The sequence below is a fragment of the Siphateles boraxobius genome, unplaced genomic scaffold (genome assembly GCF_051911475.1).
Source record: "Siphateles boraxobius isolate OS27281-9 unplaced genomic scaffold, OSU_SipBor_1 33, whole genome shotgun sequence".
Taxonomy (NCBI): Eukaryota; Metazoa; Chordata; class Actinopteri; order Cypriniformes; family Leuciscidae; genus Siphateles; species Siphateles boraxobius.
This window is the reverse complement of record NW_027508953.1, coordinates 7,894,081-7,910,467: the sequence shown is the minus strand read 5'-3', so window position 1 is coordinate 7,910,467 and position 16,387 is coordinate 7,894,081. Positions and strand designations below refer to the sequence as shown.

General features: G+C 37.2%; 1 protein-coding gene across 2 annotated transcripts; it reads right to left on the bottom strand.

The window, feature by feature from the left end:
- Window positions 1-39: 39 nt before the first annotated feature.
- LOC143701753 (uncharacterized) lies at window positions 40-15,583 on the bottom strand. 2 transcript variants are annotated; one of them, XM_077195321.1, is made up of 5 exons: window positions 15,371-15,583; window positions 10,625-10,867; window positions 10,217-10,525; window positions 9,839-10,141; window positions 40-9,730 (listed from the first exon to the last, which is right to left on the bottom strand). In XM_077195321.1, the coding sequence occupies exons 2-5, from the start codon at window positions 10,820-10,822 to the stop codon at window positions 635-637; spliced, it is 9,906 nt and encodes a 3,301-aa protein (XP_077051436.1). In that variant the 5' UTR covers window positions 10,823-10,867; window positions 15,371-15,583; the 3' UTR covers window positions 40-634. The 2 variants fall into 2 exon arrangements, with proteins under 2 accessions (XP_077051436.1, XP_077051437.1); XM_077195322.1 differs by having other exon boundaries at window positions 10,739-10,867; window positions 15,371-15,577.
- Window positions 15,584-16,387: the final 804 nt, after the last annotated feature.

The window sequence follows — 16,387 nt, the reverse complement described above, 5'->3', positions numbered from 1 at the left end:
CAGTAATTGGTTTTGACAATATAATGAAAATATTACACATAACAAGTAGTATGTTTTATTAAAAGAAACCTGACTACAATGACAAGCATATAGAAATATTCAAATGTTCTACATATTATTTACAATATACATTATATTTTTGTCCCATCCAGAAATTGATATATGAATGCTCTAGGTTAACCTATTTAACCACCTCAATATTACAAAATTTCAAAGATTTTAATTGAAAATGTGTAACTATGAGATTTTGACGGGCAGGACTAGCAGGTTGTGTAGTTATGTTTTATGTATAGCTATTTACAGATCCTTTACAGAACCAAACTTCTCACTGAAGGCACAAATTAAGAAATCAAGACAATAAATGCACAGTACAGAGATGATTTGAGAAAGCATAGTGACATGATCCTTGTAGTAGCACATGGCAAGTGGGCAACAACGGTTTAAACTAAATAAACCTGAGGGCTCAAAGAGCATGTTAGAGGAAAGAGGTACGGTAATCAACTAAATTCAAGATCAACTAAAATACAAGATAAACATTTAACCAATATTTGCTTCAAACATGCAAAAACAAAGTGTAAAAAAGATAATAGTGTCAACATGGGGGAAACCATATACCTTCCAACATTATCAAAGATCAATGTACTTGTACATATGTATCTCCCATTGCATGAAGTATGTAATGTTCATAAAGGCTCAGCACGCTGCTAAGTTTTTCAGTGCAGTCTGCACATTCAAATCTCTCCTCTGACTCTTCTTCTTGAGCAGTCACTTCTACCTCCATATCAACACTTGTCTCCACAAATCTAGTTCTTTGATGTGTGCGGCTGTAATTATGTTCACCATTTGCCATTTCTTTTGCGCTTTCACTTGAATTTAGGTTGGTAGTTTCCTGACCTAGTGTGGCATGAGGTAGATGTGTGCTGTCAGACTGAGCAGTGATTTCACTGTTTGGAAGTTCGGGACTGGTATTCTGAGAGTTTGAGACCTCCTCATGTTCATCAGGGTCCAAATTAATGACTGGAATCTGTACTCTACGACTAAATGGCACATAGAGCCTGTCAGGGTGGGAATAAACATACAGGCTTTCATCATTGGGTATGCCATCAAGTTTGAGGTTTGATACATGATTCCTTCGAGTGGAGGATAGGGTAGATGGTGTCTCACTACAACAGGAATCTGACAATTTTGAGGTAGGTACTATTGCTGGATGGACATGACTCTTTGCATCTCTGGAATGCCGTATCTGATGAGCGTAGAGCAAATCCCCAGTTGAAAAGCTAGCTTTACATCTCTTGCATTTGTGAGGAAAATCGAGGGGCTTTGACGGAATAGCAGGGAGGGCCGGACCACAGTATGTGGTGTGTGTTTTCAAGTGTTCCTTTAAGACTCTTGTATTTGTGAATGAGAGATTGCAAGGGAGACAAATATGAGAGGTAGAACCATTGTGCAGAAGACTGTGCTTGATTAAGTTTGTTAAACTACTGAAAGTCTTAGAACAGACATCACATTTGAGAATTTTATAAAGTTGTTTATGAGACTCACATTGGTGAGCATGTAAGCTTGGCTCCTGAATGAAGGTTCTGGGACAGAGCGAACAAGCATACGCACTCTGCCCAGCATGGTCAATCATATGTTCTTTAAAGGAGCTAAGGAAGCGAAACTGCAGATTGCACTGATTACAAGAGTAGCAACGGCTTTTTAGGCGATGACGTCGCTGATGTAGCCATAGTTTACTCCACCTTTCAAAGAACTGACCACAATGTGCACAGGTATATCTGAAGCCAGGAGCATGCATTTGCAGATGAGCACTCAAAGTCCTGTACTGCTCGAATCGTTGACCACAATGTGAACACTTGAATTTCCAAAGACTCTGAGGGATTTCAATGCATTCTAGAGAGCTACTAGTGGAAGTACATCTAACATCAGAATGAGTGGGAGATTGGGCATTTGGGAGCTTGATGGGTGACTGGGTAGAATACATTTTAGGAATTTCAGAAAGATCGGTCTCTTTTGTTTGTGTAGGTTCCACATCTATCGATTGAGGCAGTTGTGGGAGTTGTTCTGAGCTGTTCGGCAATTGGGAATTCAGCTGAAATCCGGTACTTGGTAGAATCTGAGATGAGGTACAGTTTAAAGGGTAGGTTTGGATAACACCTCGCATGATTTCAGAAAGTGATGCACCACAAATCTTCTCCTCCCCACTTGACTGGCAACAAACCTCACAATGAACATTCATATCTGAATCCTTCTCATAACACTGTCCACAAGAAAAACAAATGTATGGGGGAGAGCTGGTATGTGTTTGAAGGTGAAGAGTGTATTGGCACCATTTCCTGAAAAGCTGTTTGCATATTTGGCACTTGAAGAATACTGGTGTGTTCACTTGCCCATCAACTCCTTGACTTACAATAAAGCCCTCAATGTTACCACTTGCCCCATCATTCCTCCTTGCAATGCACGTTTTGGATGCCTGGTGCATCCTAAGTGCAGAAAGGGCACTGAATGCATGACCGCAGTGAAAGCAGGAGAAAGGGGTCTCGCCGGCATGGTCTTGAGAATGCTTTTTTAGGGCCTTCAGCTGGTTAAAGCCTTTTCCACAAATTGAACAAGCATATGGTTTAACAGGCCAGTGGCTTTTTTCATGAGCTGTGAGGCTTGACGGTTTCCAGAACTTCTTCCCACAGTCCTTACATGTCAAGGGCTTCTCCACTTCATGTGATTGCATGTGATTCTGCAATTTGACGTGGCTTACAAAGTTTTTCTTGCAAATAAGGCACCTGTTATTGTTCGGGGTCTCTGAACACACATCTGATAAAGTATTTTTCTTGCTCCTAATGCCCTTCAGTGGTTCAGTGTTTGTTTTTGATTCATGCAGGTGGACTTTAAAATGACATAGCAAATTTTCTTTCTGCAAGAATATTTGGCTACAGCAAGGACAAGGAAAAGAGGTATCCTGTTTATGTACATTACGGTGAGACTTGAGTTTAGACAGTTGAGCAAAGGTTTTTCCACAGATCTTGCATTTGTAGGGTTTGTCACCTGTATGAATGCGTTGATGAATGGCGTATGCTGTAATGTGCCGAAAGGAAACACCACAGTATTTGCATGTGAGAGGTTTCTTCATTATTTCTTTAGGCTCGGATCTCATGGTTTTCTTTTTAGACACCTTGTTTGGTATTACAACACATTCCTCACTATCCTGTGTGAAGCCATCCACTTTATGTTCTGTAGATGTTTGAAACGTGTTTTCTATTTCAGACAAGTTTTCAAGTATTTTTTCCCCTGACATTTCCACAGTTTGTCCATCTGTTTCCTGGGTACATTTCAGCTCAATGTTGGGTTTAATTTTTGTATCCAGAAAAATGTGTTCTGACTCCTCTTTGACCACATTGCAAGAAATTAAGTTGCAAATTCCACTAGAGACTCCCCCAGAGAGTCCTGTATTATCAATTACCGCAAATAAATGGTTTCCATTTGGTTCAGCATCGTGTTCTTTGTACTTCTTGACTTCTTTCATTAAATTGGAGAATAGGTTAGTGGAAGAAGTGGACATTTCAGTGGAAGTTTTCTCCTTATCATTGTTCTTCGATGTGACTGTATTAGTCTGGTCCTCAGTGGCACATTCATTAGTTATACTACATGATGTCAGTAAACTTTCGGCTGGTTCAGAAAAATCTTGTCTTTTGTCATTTTTGTTTTTTGTTGTTAATCTTTGAAACTCTTCATGATCAGTTACAAGATCAGGGGGTGGTTCTTTAATTTTCCGTCTCTTCCGACCACGTTTTGCTCCTTTCATTACTTTAACTGTTGCCTTATTCTCAATCTTTATATCTGCCAGGACATCTCCATCTTGTATAGCAGTTTTTTCACAGAGTTCCCATTTCTTCGCTGTCCTAGGCATAGGTAAAGATGTTTCACCTTCCACATTAAAATCGTTTGTGGATTTTTGAGGGATGGAAGGTATATCTGCTTTTTGAAAACCTTTGACTGAAGGTTCATATGTTCTGCTGGATACTCTCAACCTTGACAACTTAAGTCTTTTAAAGTTCTTCCCTTTTTTATGCTTAGGTGCAGGGATGTTGTGTGACAAGTCATCAGTAACACTCTGAAGGGATTCTGAGGGATCAGTCCCCAATTGTTTGGTAACAGTTACATTATCTACCTTCACTACCTTCCTCTTTTTAAGGGGTTGGACTTTCTGCTTCACTGGACTTGCAGCTGCTTTGACAGTATTTTCTGTGCTGTCCTGACATGAAGAGAGGTCCGGAATCTGGACTGATGGAGAGGTGTTATCTTCTAAATGTGCAATAGATAACTTCTGTCTCTTGTTTTTAATTGAGGATGGTCTTCCTCGTCTTGGTGACCTTTGCTTGGTGTACTGGCCTTCACAATCATCAAGATGCATGGAGCCGGAAAGAGACTCTGTGCTGTCCTGACATGAAGAGAGATCTGAGAACTGGACAGATGGAGGGGTGTTATCTTCTAAATGTGCAATAGATAACTTATGTTTCTTGTTTTTAATTGAGGGTGGTCTTCCTCGTCTTGGTGACTTTTGCTTAACAGTGTACTGGCCTTCACAATCAGTAGGTTGAATGGAACTGGAAATAGTCTCTGTGGTGTCCTGACATGAAGAAGGGTCTAAGATCTGGACAGATGGAGAGGTGTTATCCTCTAAATGTCCTATAGATAACTTCTGTTTCTTGCTTTTTATTGAGGGTGGTCTTCCTCGTCTTGGTGACTTTTGCTTAACAGTGTGCTGGCCTTCACAATCATCAGGTTGCATGGAACTGGAAAGAGTCTCTGTGCTGTCCTGACATGAGGAGGCATCTAAGATCTGGACAGCTGGAGAGGTGTTATCTTCTAAATATGCTATAGATAACTTCTGGTTCTTGCTTTTTATTGAGGATGGTCTTCCTCGTCTTGGTGACCTTTGCTTAACAGTGTGCTGGCCTTCACAATCAGTAGGTTGATTGGAACTGGAAAGAGTCTCTGTGCTGTCCTGATATGAAGATAGATCTAAGTTCTGGACAGATGGAGAGGTGTCAACTTCTAAATGTGCTATAGATAGCTTCTGTTTTTTGCTTTTTATTGAGGGTGGTCTTCCTCGTCTTGGCGACTTTTGTTTAACAGTGGACTGGCCTTCACAATCAGCAGTTTGCATGGAACTGGAAAGAGTCTCTGTGCTGTCCTGGAATGAAGAGAAATCTGATACATGGACAGATGGAGTGGTGTTATCTTCTAAATGTGCTATAGATAACTTCTGTTTCTTGCTTTTAATTGAGGGTGGTCTTCCACGTCTTGGTGACTTTTTTTCAACAGTGTGCTGGCCTTCACAATTAGCAGGCTGCATGGAACCAGAAAGAGTCTCCCCAAGCCTCGAATGACACTCGATGTCTAAAGAGCCCTGGGTTGACACATTTTGAACAGATGGACCAGAGTTGGTTTTTTGTGTGCGGGTTGATTTTCTTGATTTCATTATTGGTTCTTCTGGAATAACTGCTGTCCTCTGTGAGCTATCAGAAATTGGAATTTGTGTGTTGTTTTGAAAATCACAGGCAATTCGGTTATCATAAGATATATCTTTACGTTCCTCATCTTTAACCGTTTGAGTTAACAGGCTTGCTATCATCTTCTTTCGCCCAGCTTTTCTTCTCTTTGTTTTAGGGTTTTTTGGTGCTTTGAGATCTTTAATTCTACTCTCTTGCTCTTCTTTTTCAGGCTGTGGTTCTACAGTCTGACCATCATGTAGTTTACAGAAATCTTGGATCTGTGTAAATGTGACCATGACACCTGCCTCATCTGATCCAGTGTTTTTCTCTTGAGACAAAGAAACATTAGCAAAGTCATGCGTTTCTGCAATTTGCTTGGATTTTTTGTCTTTCTTCTTCTTCTGCTGGTCACAGCTGTCTGTTTCTAACTTTTCAAAATTCTCAAAGGCTACCTCCCGCACAACAGATAAAGTGTCAGACTTTCCGTCCTCTCTTTGAGCCAGCTCTTGAATATTGCTCTGTTCATCATCTTCTTTTTGCACTAACAATTGGTTCACTTCTGTTTTCTTTGCCTTATTCAGCGAGCTCTGAGAGCATGCAACATCTTCAGTGAAAACCTGGTTTTCAACATGACTTTCAGCTGATTCATTAAAAATGTCTGTTTTTATGCAAGGGTCTTGTGTTGCATCCTTACCCAGAGGTATTGGTGGAGGCAAAAGTGCTGACAAAACCGTATGATGTTCAGCATGGTCCTCTGGTTGAACATTTCTGACTTTTAGTGTTGATGTCTTCTTTTTCATACGTTTCTTTTTCAATTCTTCTGACCTTGAATTTGTGTTTCTGTTAGAAACTGAATATTCTTGTTGTACAGTTGCTGAAAAAGACTGTTCTCTAATTTTGCAGATTGCTTGGCTAACATGTGTTTTGCGTTTAGTGACCTTTTTACTCAGTCTTTTTGTCTTCACTTTTATCTTCTTTTGGTGTACGACATCTGAATTATCCATTTCTGTAACTGACGCAGAATCAAATGGATGGAGTTCTTGTTGCATTGATTGGTCAACTTCAGGTGTATGTACTGCTTCACCTTTAATGTCAGACATTTTCTTAGATTTTTTTGGTGTGCTGTGAGCAAATGAAGTTGAAACACATTCAGTGTTGTGCAAAGTGGCTGTAGAAGTCTGCATGCCGAAAAGAGCAGTTGCATGATTGTCCTTCACTTTCTCTGCAATTGGATTTTCCATAATTCTTTTTTCTTTTAAAGTCATCTTTGAACTAGAGGCCACTATTTCTGCACTAGATTTTGAGGTTATTGCAACAAAATCGTCATGCTGGTTTACATTGAGTATTTCTTCTGCCTCGTTTTTTATTTTGGTTACAATCTTTTTTCTTGGCTTTTTCAGCATTTTGGCTTGTCTAAAACAACTTGAAGAGTCAATATTTAAAGGGAAAATAGAATTTTCTTGTGTCACAAATGCTAATAAAGATGTGTCTTCAACCAAATTATCATTTAAGTGGTTGTCATTTGTTTTGTTTCTAGAGGGAGTTTTAACTTTCACAGTCTTTTCTGGATTTGAAACCACAATAGACGCAAAATCTTCTGAAGGCAGTACAGTAACATCTTCCTTTTGGCTAGTAGTGGATGTTTGTGCCTCCATAAATTGGATTTTTGTCTTTCTCCTTTTACTTGACGTCTTTTCGGTTTTCTTTTGGCTGACACCTGAAATGTCAGATACTGTAGAAGACATAGAATCAACTGAAGAAATTGACTGATTCAAATGAACATTTTCACAGCTCTCACTGACAGTGTTATGAGAAAAAATTGTGTCAAATGTTTTTCTTGGACTGAACCTTCTTATAGTTGGTTGCACAATGCTGGCATCAGATTCTGAGAGTGGACTCAAAACACTTTGTTGAGCTGTTGTTTGGTCAACTGTAGGTATATGTACTGCTCTACATTTAATATCTGACCATTTATTTTTCAGCGACTTCCTTTGCGAGCTGAGAACAACTGGAGACTCAACTTCAGTTCCCGTAGTTGGAACAGAATCTATTTGCTTCGGAGTGGCTAAAGAAGGTTGTATGTCCAAAAGAGTAGTGTCACAGTCATCTGTTCTAGTAGCCTTCTTCACAGATCTTTTTACTTTCAAAGTCCTTGTATTGGAAATCACCATGTGTTCCTTAGATTTTGATAATGGTAAAATAATATCCTCTTGTTGGGATTGTGTTGCCTTGTTGATATCTGCTCTTTTCTTTTGCTTTGATTTCTTTGGGTTTTTCTCAGGGCTTAGAATGTTGGAAGATTCAGTCAGTGAGGTTGAAACAGAATCTGCTTGACTCGCAGACTCTAGTAAAGACTGACTATTAAGCAGACTAGTTGCATGCTCATCTTTTTCACCTTTAGAAGCTTTTATACCAGGTCTTCTCACCTTCTGATGCTTCTTGAAGTCCATTAAGTCTGCCTCAACTTCTGTAAATGTTGTGGGTTCATCATGTGGATAGCCTTTGCTTTGTAGTGTTTGCACAGCATATTTTTTTGCTTGCAATGTTTTCTTTTTTGTAGATTTTTCTGGACTGCATTCAGCAATACTGGACTCTAATCTAGAGGTGGCCTGTTGGATTATTGCTGGGTTACTGACTTCTTTTACCAGGGTGGTGTCACTGACCTGAAAATGTGATGTACAGTCCTCTTCTGAGGACAAGACAGTGCCTTGAGACAAACACTGATTGCTAAATCTAGCAGATTTTTTTGTTTTTAAACGTAACCTTTTTTTGTTCTTCAGTTTCTTTCTAGAAACAGCCTTCCTGTTGATAATAGTGGTTGACGGCGCTTTTACCTGAGAGGTTTCAGAGCAGTTATGATCTGTTTTTTGTGAGGTCTCTGCTGCATCTGCCACTAGCTCAAGTTGTGTCATCCGCAGTTGTGATTTTATTCTAGATGGAGGTGGGTTTACATCACCATTTGCAATTAAGTCCTCCTCTTTCAGTGCAGTACTGTCATGATTAGTCAATGACAAATTTTGATTGGTGTCTTCACATTGAATTGTGTCTGGTTTGTCAGCACTGTCCGAAATGACTGATCTATACACAGAACAATCATCTCTTTTATTAGATTTGTGTATTGGTCCATTTAATTCCTCAAGTTCAGTTTTTTTTCTTTTTCTTGCTTTCTTATGCTTTTGCAATGCTTTCTGTAGGTTAAGCTTTGAGGAGCAATCGATCCTTGATGTGGGAGAAGGTGGAGCTGCATGAACATTCTCACTAGGTGGAGGATTACTGCTTTCTGAAGTATTGTTGAGAAATGTCCTTTCATTTCTTTCAGAGTTTTGTTCCTTTTCATCAAAAGGCAGAAGAACTGCACTTGGATTTAATTTGCCACTTTCCTCTGGTTCTATATGAGAATCCTTACATTTATAATCAAGGTGAATTTTGTTGGATACAACAGTTTGAGCTGGTACTGTCTCTGATCCTGAAGAAAAGTTCTGAATTTCAGAGGCAGATTCTGTTTCCATCTTTAGACTGAGTTCAGCATTTTCTGTGTTAACTGGTGTCTTTTGAAAAACAGTTTGAATTTTTCCTGGTAGAGACAGGCTGCTTTCTGAGGTCCCATCTTCTGTTGGAATCTGCAGTTTTGAGGTTTCACATTCGACCACAGCTGTATTTTGACTGCCCACTGAGGCTGGAGAGAGTACAAGATTATGATCTTGTTTTTTTAATTTACTGCCAAAGTACTGAGTGTCAGGAAGACATGCAGCACTTTGCTCTATTAATGTAGTCTCAGAGGCATGCAGATTGCTTGTGTGTATCCTCTTGTCTTGCACATCATGCTGTAAGGAATGATCATGGAAGTTAACTGAAGTGTTTCCATCTGTAACCTCTGCTTGGTGACAGTCCTTTTGAAGATCAAAATTATGAAGACCATATACAGAAGAACCTTCAAGAACAGTTTTATTGTTTACTGTTGGATGTTTGAAGCAAATATTTGTGCCTGCAGTTTTTCTAGGACTGACATCTTTGCACGACTTGGGTCCTTGTGTTGTTCCCTGGAGGATGTGTTCAGCAGACTGCTTGACCGAAGGAGTACCCAGGAACTCTTCACTTTTCGTAAAACCTTCTGATGAAGAAAAAGGAGTGTATGAACTCCTATTAAATCCTGGCTCATTTTCTCTGATTCCAGTCATTCCAAGTCCCTCTTTCCCTTGAGATGTTTCATCAACTAATATGCTTGGTTCATCATTTTCCCCCTGCAAATAGATGAAATATGAGACAATAAATTGATTATTTGTTCTTTGATTGCTTGCATGCTGTTTTATAAAATCTACATTCAAAAGATTTTTTATATCAGCTCCTACCATTTGCAGAACATCTTTCTTTTTACTGATGCCATCTGAAAGCATTGAAATAAAGGAATCCGGTTCTACTTTCACTCCTTGACATTCCTGCTTCTCATTTAGTTTGGATCCTTCTATCTTATAGTGGTCCATTAATGTAAATTTTGCCTCCGTTTCAGGTCCTTTATATACAGGATTTGAGTCCATTAAGGGGCCACATACATCCATGGATAAAGTCTGTTCCATTTCCATTCCATTACTCATCTCTAGAGCATCTTTGATCACTGATGTCCAATTACAGCTTCCTTGGGCCACCTCTTGGTCCTGTGAAAAAAAATAATGGAGGTGACAATGGAGAAATAACATTTATTTTGGGTGTGTGCTGTAGAGGTCACATACCTTTTCTTGAGACACATATTGGGCACATCTGGCAGGAAGCATGTGTGTCACACTAGTTGATGCTTCACATAAAGGCTCTTTCAGAAAATCACTTTTTTCCCTTCTCTCCACTACTATCTTTTCATCCACTGCAGTACCAGGTTTAACGACAGAATTATTATTGGGAGAATACGAATATTTAACAGTTGTCATTTCTGAGGAAGTTCCATGGTAATCCGGTAACAAAGCCTTAAATGCACCACTCATACAAGATGACAGCGATGAAATGGGTTCTCCAGCAGCAGAGCTGTCTTCCATCAAGCCATGATCCTAAACAAAAAGGGGCAAAAAAGATATTTAAGTTTAGAAGTGAGGAGCTGGATGCAACCTAATAATGCTATTCAGCCTCACAATTGATATATCACTTACCTGTGGCTGTGTTTGGAGCCAGGTACTGTGGGAGAACTCTTCTGTTCTTTCTCCGTAATTCCCCTCAGTCATTACTTTATCATAATGTACAGATATATAGTTATTGTAACCTACCTCCTGACGTTCCCCTGCTATATTATAGGGAACCCTGCTGTTATGGCTTCCATGTTTATTCCATGGTGGTAACTTGCCGTCCATGGCACCCAAAGGGTTGATCTGATTTAAAATACTCTCATAAAATGCCTGTAAGGGGGAAATAGTTTAGATTTAGAAATTAAATTCAGTTTAAAGCTAATTAAACATTTTCAGAAAACAAACAAGGCAAAACATGATATATAGTGTTAAACAACAAACATAGCAGAATTTTTATTCATATTCGTTCAATTTCGTCCCACTTTTGTATTTTCTGCTGCATTTACTTATAATCTTTCTTTTGTTTTGTGCCTGTTGTGACTTTCTTTTACAGGCAACATGGTTAATCATAATAAATGTCAAGATCTGAGAATGTTTTTAGATTTTAAAAAAACGCTTACTACCAAAATGAGTATTATTTGCAGACTTTACACATTTTTAATATTTAAAAGTAAATTTAATTCTAATTATGATATATTATAATTATATTGTCATGAAACACCCATGGTTTAGCACTGCTTGTTAACACCTTAGAATTGTTAAAAGACAAAAAATAACTGGTAAAGCTGTGGGGAGACAATAACCAACAAAACACAGACCTACAATAAACTCATCATACAGACAAATGAATAATAAAATATGAAACAATAAAAAAAACAGTTGATGTATTTAAAAAAAATATAACCCTATGAAAAAAATCTCCCAAAAATCTTATCATTAGAGACTACTAACAACCATCATTAAATCAAACGCTTAAAATTAGTGATGCGGTTTATCCGCAAATAATACGCGGCTCGGACGAGCCAAGTAATAGAAAATAACATTCCAAATCGGGTGGATAAGAGATAAATCCTTAACGTGTTGATTTTAATAAAGACACGTAACTGTCGTTTCACAGGAAAACGCAAAGAACTTGCTCACTCTTTTACTTTTGTTTTCAACAACAATGTATTGCTTATCTCTTCAGGGAAAACAGAGCACCTCCTAGTGGACAGTATATAAAACACAAAGGGAAAAAACCTACGAAAAAATTGCTTAGTAACTAAACATCCGTAACTAAAAATATATACAGAAATTATTCTGATAAAAGTGTTTTCCAACATTACGTTGGAAATATTAAAGATTTTTCGTAAGCCACTAATTTGCATACTCTCATTAAGCTAAGCAGTTGAGGGTTCAACTTGTTTAATGGAGACAAAACAGATACTGCACAAATATCAAAAAGGAGATTTAAAAACAAAACGAAAGGAAGGAAGAAAAGAAAAACAGTGTGGGAGCGTTTTAGTGAAGTAGTTAACCAGGATGAATCAAGAGCTGGGTATGTGATATAAGAGTGTTCTTTTCTCCAAGAAAAAAACAAAGAGTCTGAAGTGGATGTTGGTCAACAAAAAGACTTCAGGAAATAATATACACACTTCACAACTTATTCAGAGACATTATGCTGACTGTGTATGGATTTAAAGACATGAAGGTATTTTCAAGCATTTATACTTTTGCTCCAAGTATGATGATGCATGGTAAACTTTTTTAAATATAATATAGTGCAATATTTAATGTATATTTGAATCAATTGGTCTGAATCCCAGATAAGTTCATGCTTAATATTTTCCTGGATAATTACATGCATAAAGAAATCTATTATTTTGTTTTAATTCAGTTACCGGAGTCAGCAGCATGCAGTAGACACACCAGTCTTTATGATTTATATCACTTATCCTGCCCGAAAAGATCATAAACATAAGCAAAAACGTTCCAAGTATTAATTAATGTACATACAAATATCTTAAAAACTATTCCTGTGTGACTGTTAAGATGCAAATCGGGTGATTTTAGGCCATTGTTTTGGCTGTAAGTCAATGATGCCCTAGGGTTTTAGGGTTTCATGATCCTTTTAAGTGACAGAAAATAGAACTAGAGCCCGACCAATATGGATTTTTGGGGGCCGATGCCGATACAGATAAAAAAAAAGCTTGATACCGATATATCGGCCGATAGTATTTGTGTACAGTAGCAATATTATTTATGTGTATTATATTAAAGTACCAGTCAAAAGTTTGGACTCTTTCCTATTGGTGTGTAGGAAACTTTTGATGGGTACTGTATATAGAATACACAGTATTTAAACAGAATAAATATATAAACGTTTCGCAATGATCACTCAAACACTTGTGTGACATACTATATGTAATGGAGGCAGGGGGAATGATAGAATGAGAATGATACATTTGAGCTGTAACCAAACTAGTTTGCAATGCATGTTATATTATATTATATTCTAAATACTGTTGCATAATCTTCACTAACGACTTTGTCTTTTAATTTAGTCACGTTATATAAATAATATATGAAAAGTGTCACTTACAAAACCTTATTATCTTCTATTTTTATTCTTAATTCCTCTAATCTCTACCAGTGGAGGAACATCTTTTTACTAAAGTAAAATTAATAATATCATAACGAAAACGTTTTTAATTACATATGTACAGTACTTTTATACTATTTTAAATACTTAAGCAAAATGTACCGTGAAACTACTCCTAATGCAAAATGGCCCTATATAAAGTGTTATAATTATATAAATGATTGGAATATATATTGCTTGATGTTGTAGCGTAGCGTAGCGTTATAGGTAGAATGAGCTTTGTTCACCGGACGCGGCCGTTATTGCTCACGTCGCAACAGCCGTTAGACCATAGATGCGAGAAAGCGCCCGTTACAAAGCAGAACGAGGCATCAGTTTACTGTCAATGTTTCATCAATCAATTGCCTGGATTTAATAAATAAAAAATAAATATAGCAGACAATATAATCAGGACTTCTAAGCTGTAGGCCTACGCTTGCATAGTCACAAGCTCACACAATACGTGACAGAGGCTGGTAGCAGAGAAATCAATTCTGTGAATTACACGGCGCAAATCAAAAGTAACAGGCTACTACCCACCGGATGAAGAAGCGTTGGCTCTCAACAGAACATAAAATATTCATTTTATTTTTCGAGTTCGCATTTATGAGGAAAAAACAATGTTATGGACATGACCGCTCTGAAAGCGGCACTAAGTGCTTTAAAACTTTCAGAGAGACCTCGGGCAGAAAGCACAAAGCCTTTCCTTAAAGTAAATTTCGTTTTGTATTAATTGTATATTAATTTTAATCATTGTTTCATCAACCAATTGGCTGGATTTAATAAATAAGAAGTAAATATAGCGGACAATAGATAATCTCGACACGGAGGTGCCGGCGAGTGAACTGCAACTCGTCTCATAAATAAACCGAAACTCAGCGTATAGACCTGAGAAATATCTATATTGAAATGTCAACTTTTAAACAGAACAATTCAAAACGACATACTGCGCTCTGCTTATATAATCCGAAAGAAATTTGCATTTCTCTCTGGCGTGTTCAAAGATTGCTAGTCTGCATCGTCAACTTCATCTTTGCAGCCCAGAATGACTGAAAACACTTGTTATTAATAAACAATTAAAATGTCTCTTTGCTATATTTGATGTATTCATATAATTGCTTTTGCCAGTTCTTTGTGACAGCTTTTAGGTGCTTTATTGGCAGCGCCACCCTTACATGAATCACCGCACGCTGCATTTTTTAAATATTAATTTATCGGCCATTTTAAATGCCGATAGTTATGAAAATGCCTAATATCGGCCGAGCTCTAAATAGAACACACCGCTTAACTAAGACATTCAATTTTGTCAAATGAAGATGACCATCTTGACTGCTCCAAAAAGTTATAATACTCTCCTTTAATTGATTTCATTTTTAATCTCCATGCCTGCATCTTCTCTGTCTTCTATGGCAACATTTTCAAGTCTGAAACTGCCCCAACATAGTCGGCATACCTCTATGGCAGGAGGTAATGGTAAGACACATTTTTACTAACATCTTTGTTTCCATCCATTTAACTAAAATTTCTATTTCATTTTAGTTTTCAGTAATGGAATATTTTTTGAGGGTTTTACAGTGTGCAAACTGATCAATTAATTCACCAACTTAGGTAAACACAATTATGACCTTGTAAATATCTGTTGATGCAAATCATACACTTAAGGTTACTTGTATTTCCTAAAAGGTTTATTTTACTTACGTAAAATATTAACAAACACTGAGACAGAAATTCAAACCAGGACTCAATAAATATGCATCCTGACAAACGAGACTACACAGGTGATTTTGATAATTTTTCATGTTCATTTAAAAAAACACAAAGAATGTTATTGAACGGAACTAAATTGCTTGCAAAACAAACACGGGAGGGTGGATTCAACATAATCAGCTTATTGTGCAGTTGACCGTAAAATATTCCTAAAAGGGGTACTACTAATGCACAAATAGTATTCAAATAGTATTTCGAAAGTTCTGTTAAGTTTGTTTGTAGGTCGCGCCTGAATCTTAGCAGTATGCTAATTTGCAAACTAAATCTTATTGAATTTATATTACTTGCAACACGAATTATATGGATGCGCTCTAAAAACCCCGTCTGTCGTCTGCTCGATAAAGCAGTTCTGGCAACCATTTTTTTGTATTCCTTATTAAATTAATAAAAATTAAAATAAAATAAAAAAGCCACTGGGCGAAGACACAGTGGGCTAATGCACTCACCGATGCGGTCGGCGCGCTTAATCCATGTCTCGCTGGCGGTCATTTATCGTTTGCTGTTATAAGTATGGCCGTTACTCTCAGGGTGTTCTTACTTTAATATTAGTTTCGTGTAAATTATCTTCCGTGTTGTTGAATTAATCTGCGTATGTTCCTCGTGGTGGTCTGTTGTGGGGTCCTGGTGTATCCAAACAACACAACATCCGTAATAGACCGGAAGACCAAAGGGTCCGTGTATGTGCGAGACTTGTCGGGATTTCATTTGCGTTGTAGGCTACTGGGGAGTATATATTCATAAAAGTTTAAAAATGAAACATCCAAGAGTGTTGCACCCTAACGGGACAAATGATATTTGATAAAAAGGAGAATTTAAAATCTAGTTCAAAACCATCTTAAATTGGAATATTTGTTCTTATGGTCTTTGTTCTACTTTTTTAAAAAAAGTTATTTTTCATTAACATTATAAAACACTGCTTATTTTAATAATAGCCTTTAAATTTATATAAATATCCGGACAGTTGCATTACATATTTTGATTCTAAGACCCACAAAAATATAAAAATGACTTGATTCAGAAACTAAAATTGCGTTACTTTAGTGTTATGTTACTTTTGCATTACTTTTTTTCCCACCTGGGCTGAGTTTTTTTTTTTATAACAAAAAAGTTATATTTTTTGGCAAATGTAAAGACCCTTTTTACACCAAAAGTGAAATAAGCCTCAATGAAATGCTGGACACTCACTTAACCAATAAAGACATATATAGTCATTTTTGCTTATGGTTTAACTGAATCATTGAAGGTCAGAAGCAAGTACATTGATCAATAAAGTGAGATTAAATGCATAAAAATTTACGTTTTATGTAACATTTAGTTATTGGAAGTTTGCATTGTATTCTGCATTTCACTGATTTTAATCATTTTGAGGAAAATGTAATCTTTTTTTGTGCAAGTGAGATGAGTAAATGCACACTCACATTTAGGCTAGAATTACAATAAACATCATGTTTACACACAGAACA

What these genes read in the sequence shown, in the direction of transcription:
- LOC143701753 (XM_077195321.1), bottom strand. Translation starts at nt 10,822, where the DNA reads ATGGACGGCAAGTTACCACCATGGAATAAACATGGAAGCCATAACAGC. An exon ending in GGCTCCAAACACAGCCACAG is followed by an intron (nt 10,526 to 10,624) that starts GTAAGTGATATA and finishes CTTTTTGTTTAG; the next exon opens with GATCATGGCTTGATGGAAGA. An exon ending in AATATGTGTCTCAAGAAAAG is followed by an intron (nt 10,142 to 10,216) that starts GTATGTGACCTC and finishes TTTTTTTCACAG; the next exon opens with GACCAAGAGGTGGCCCAAGG.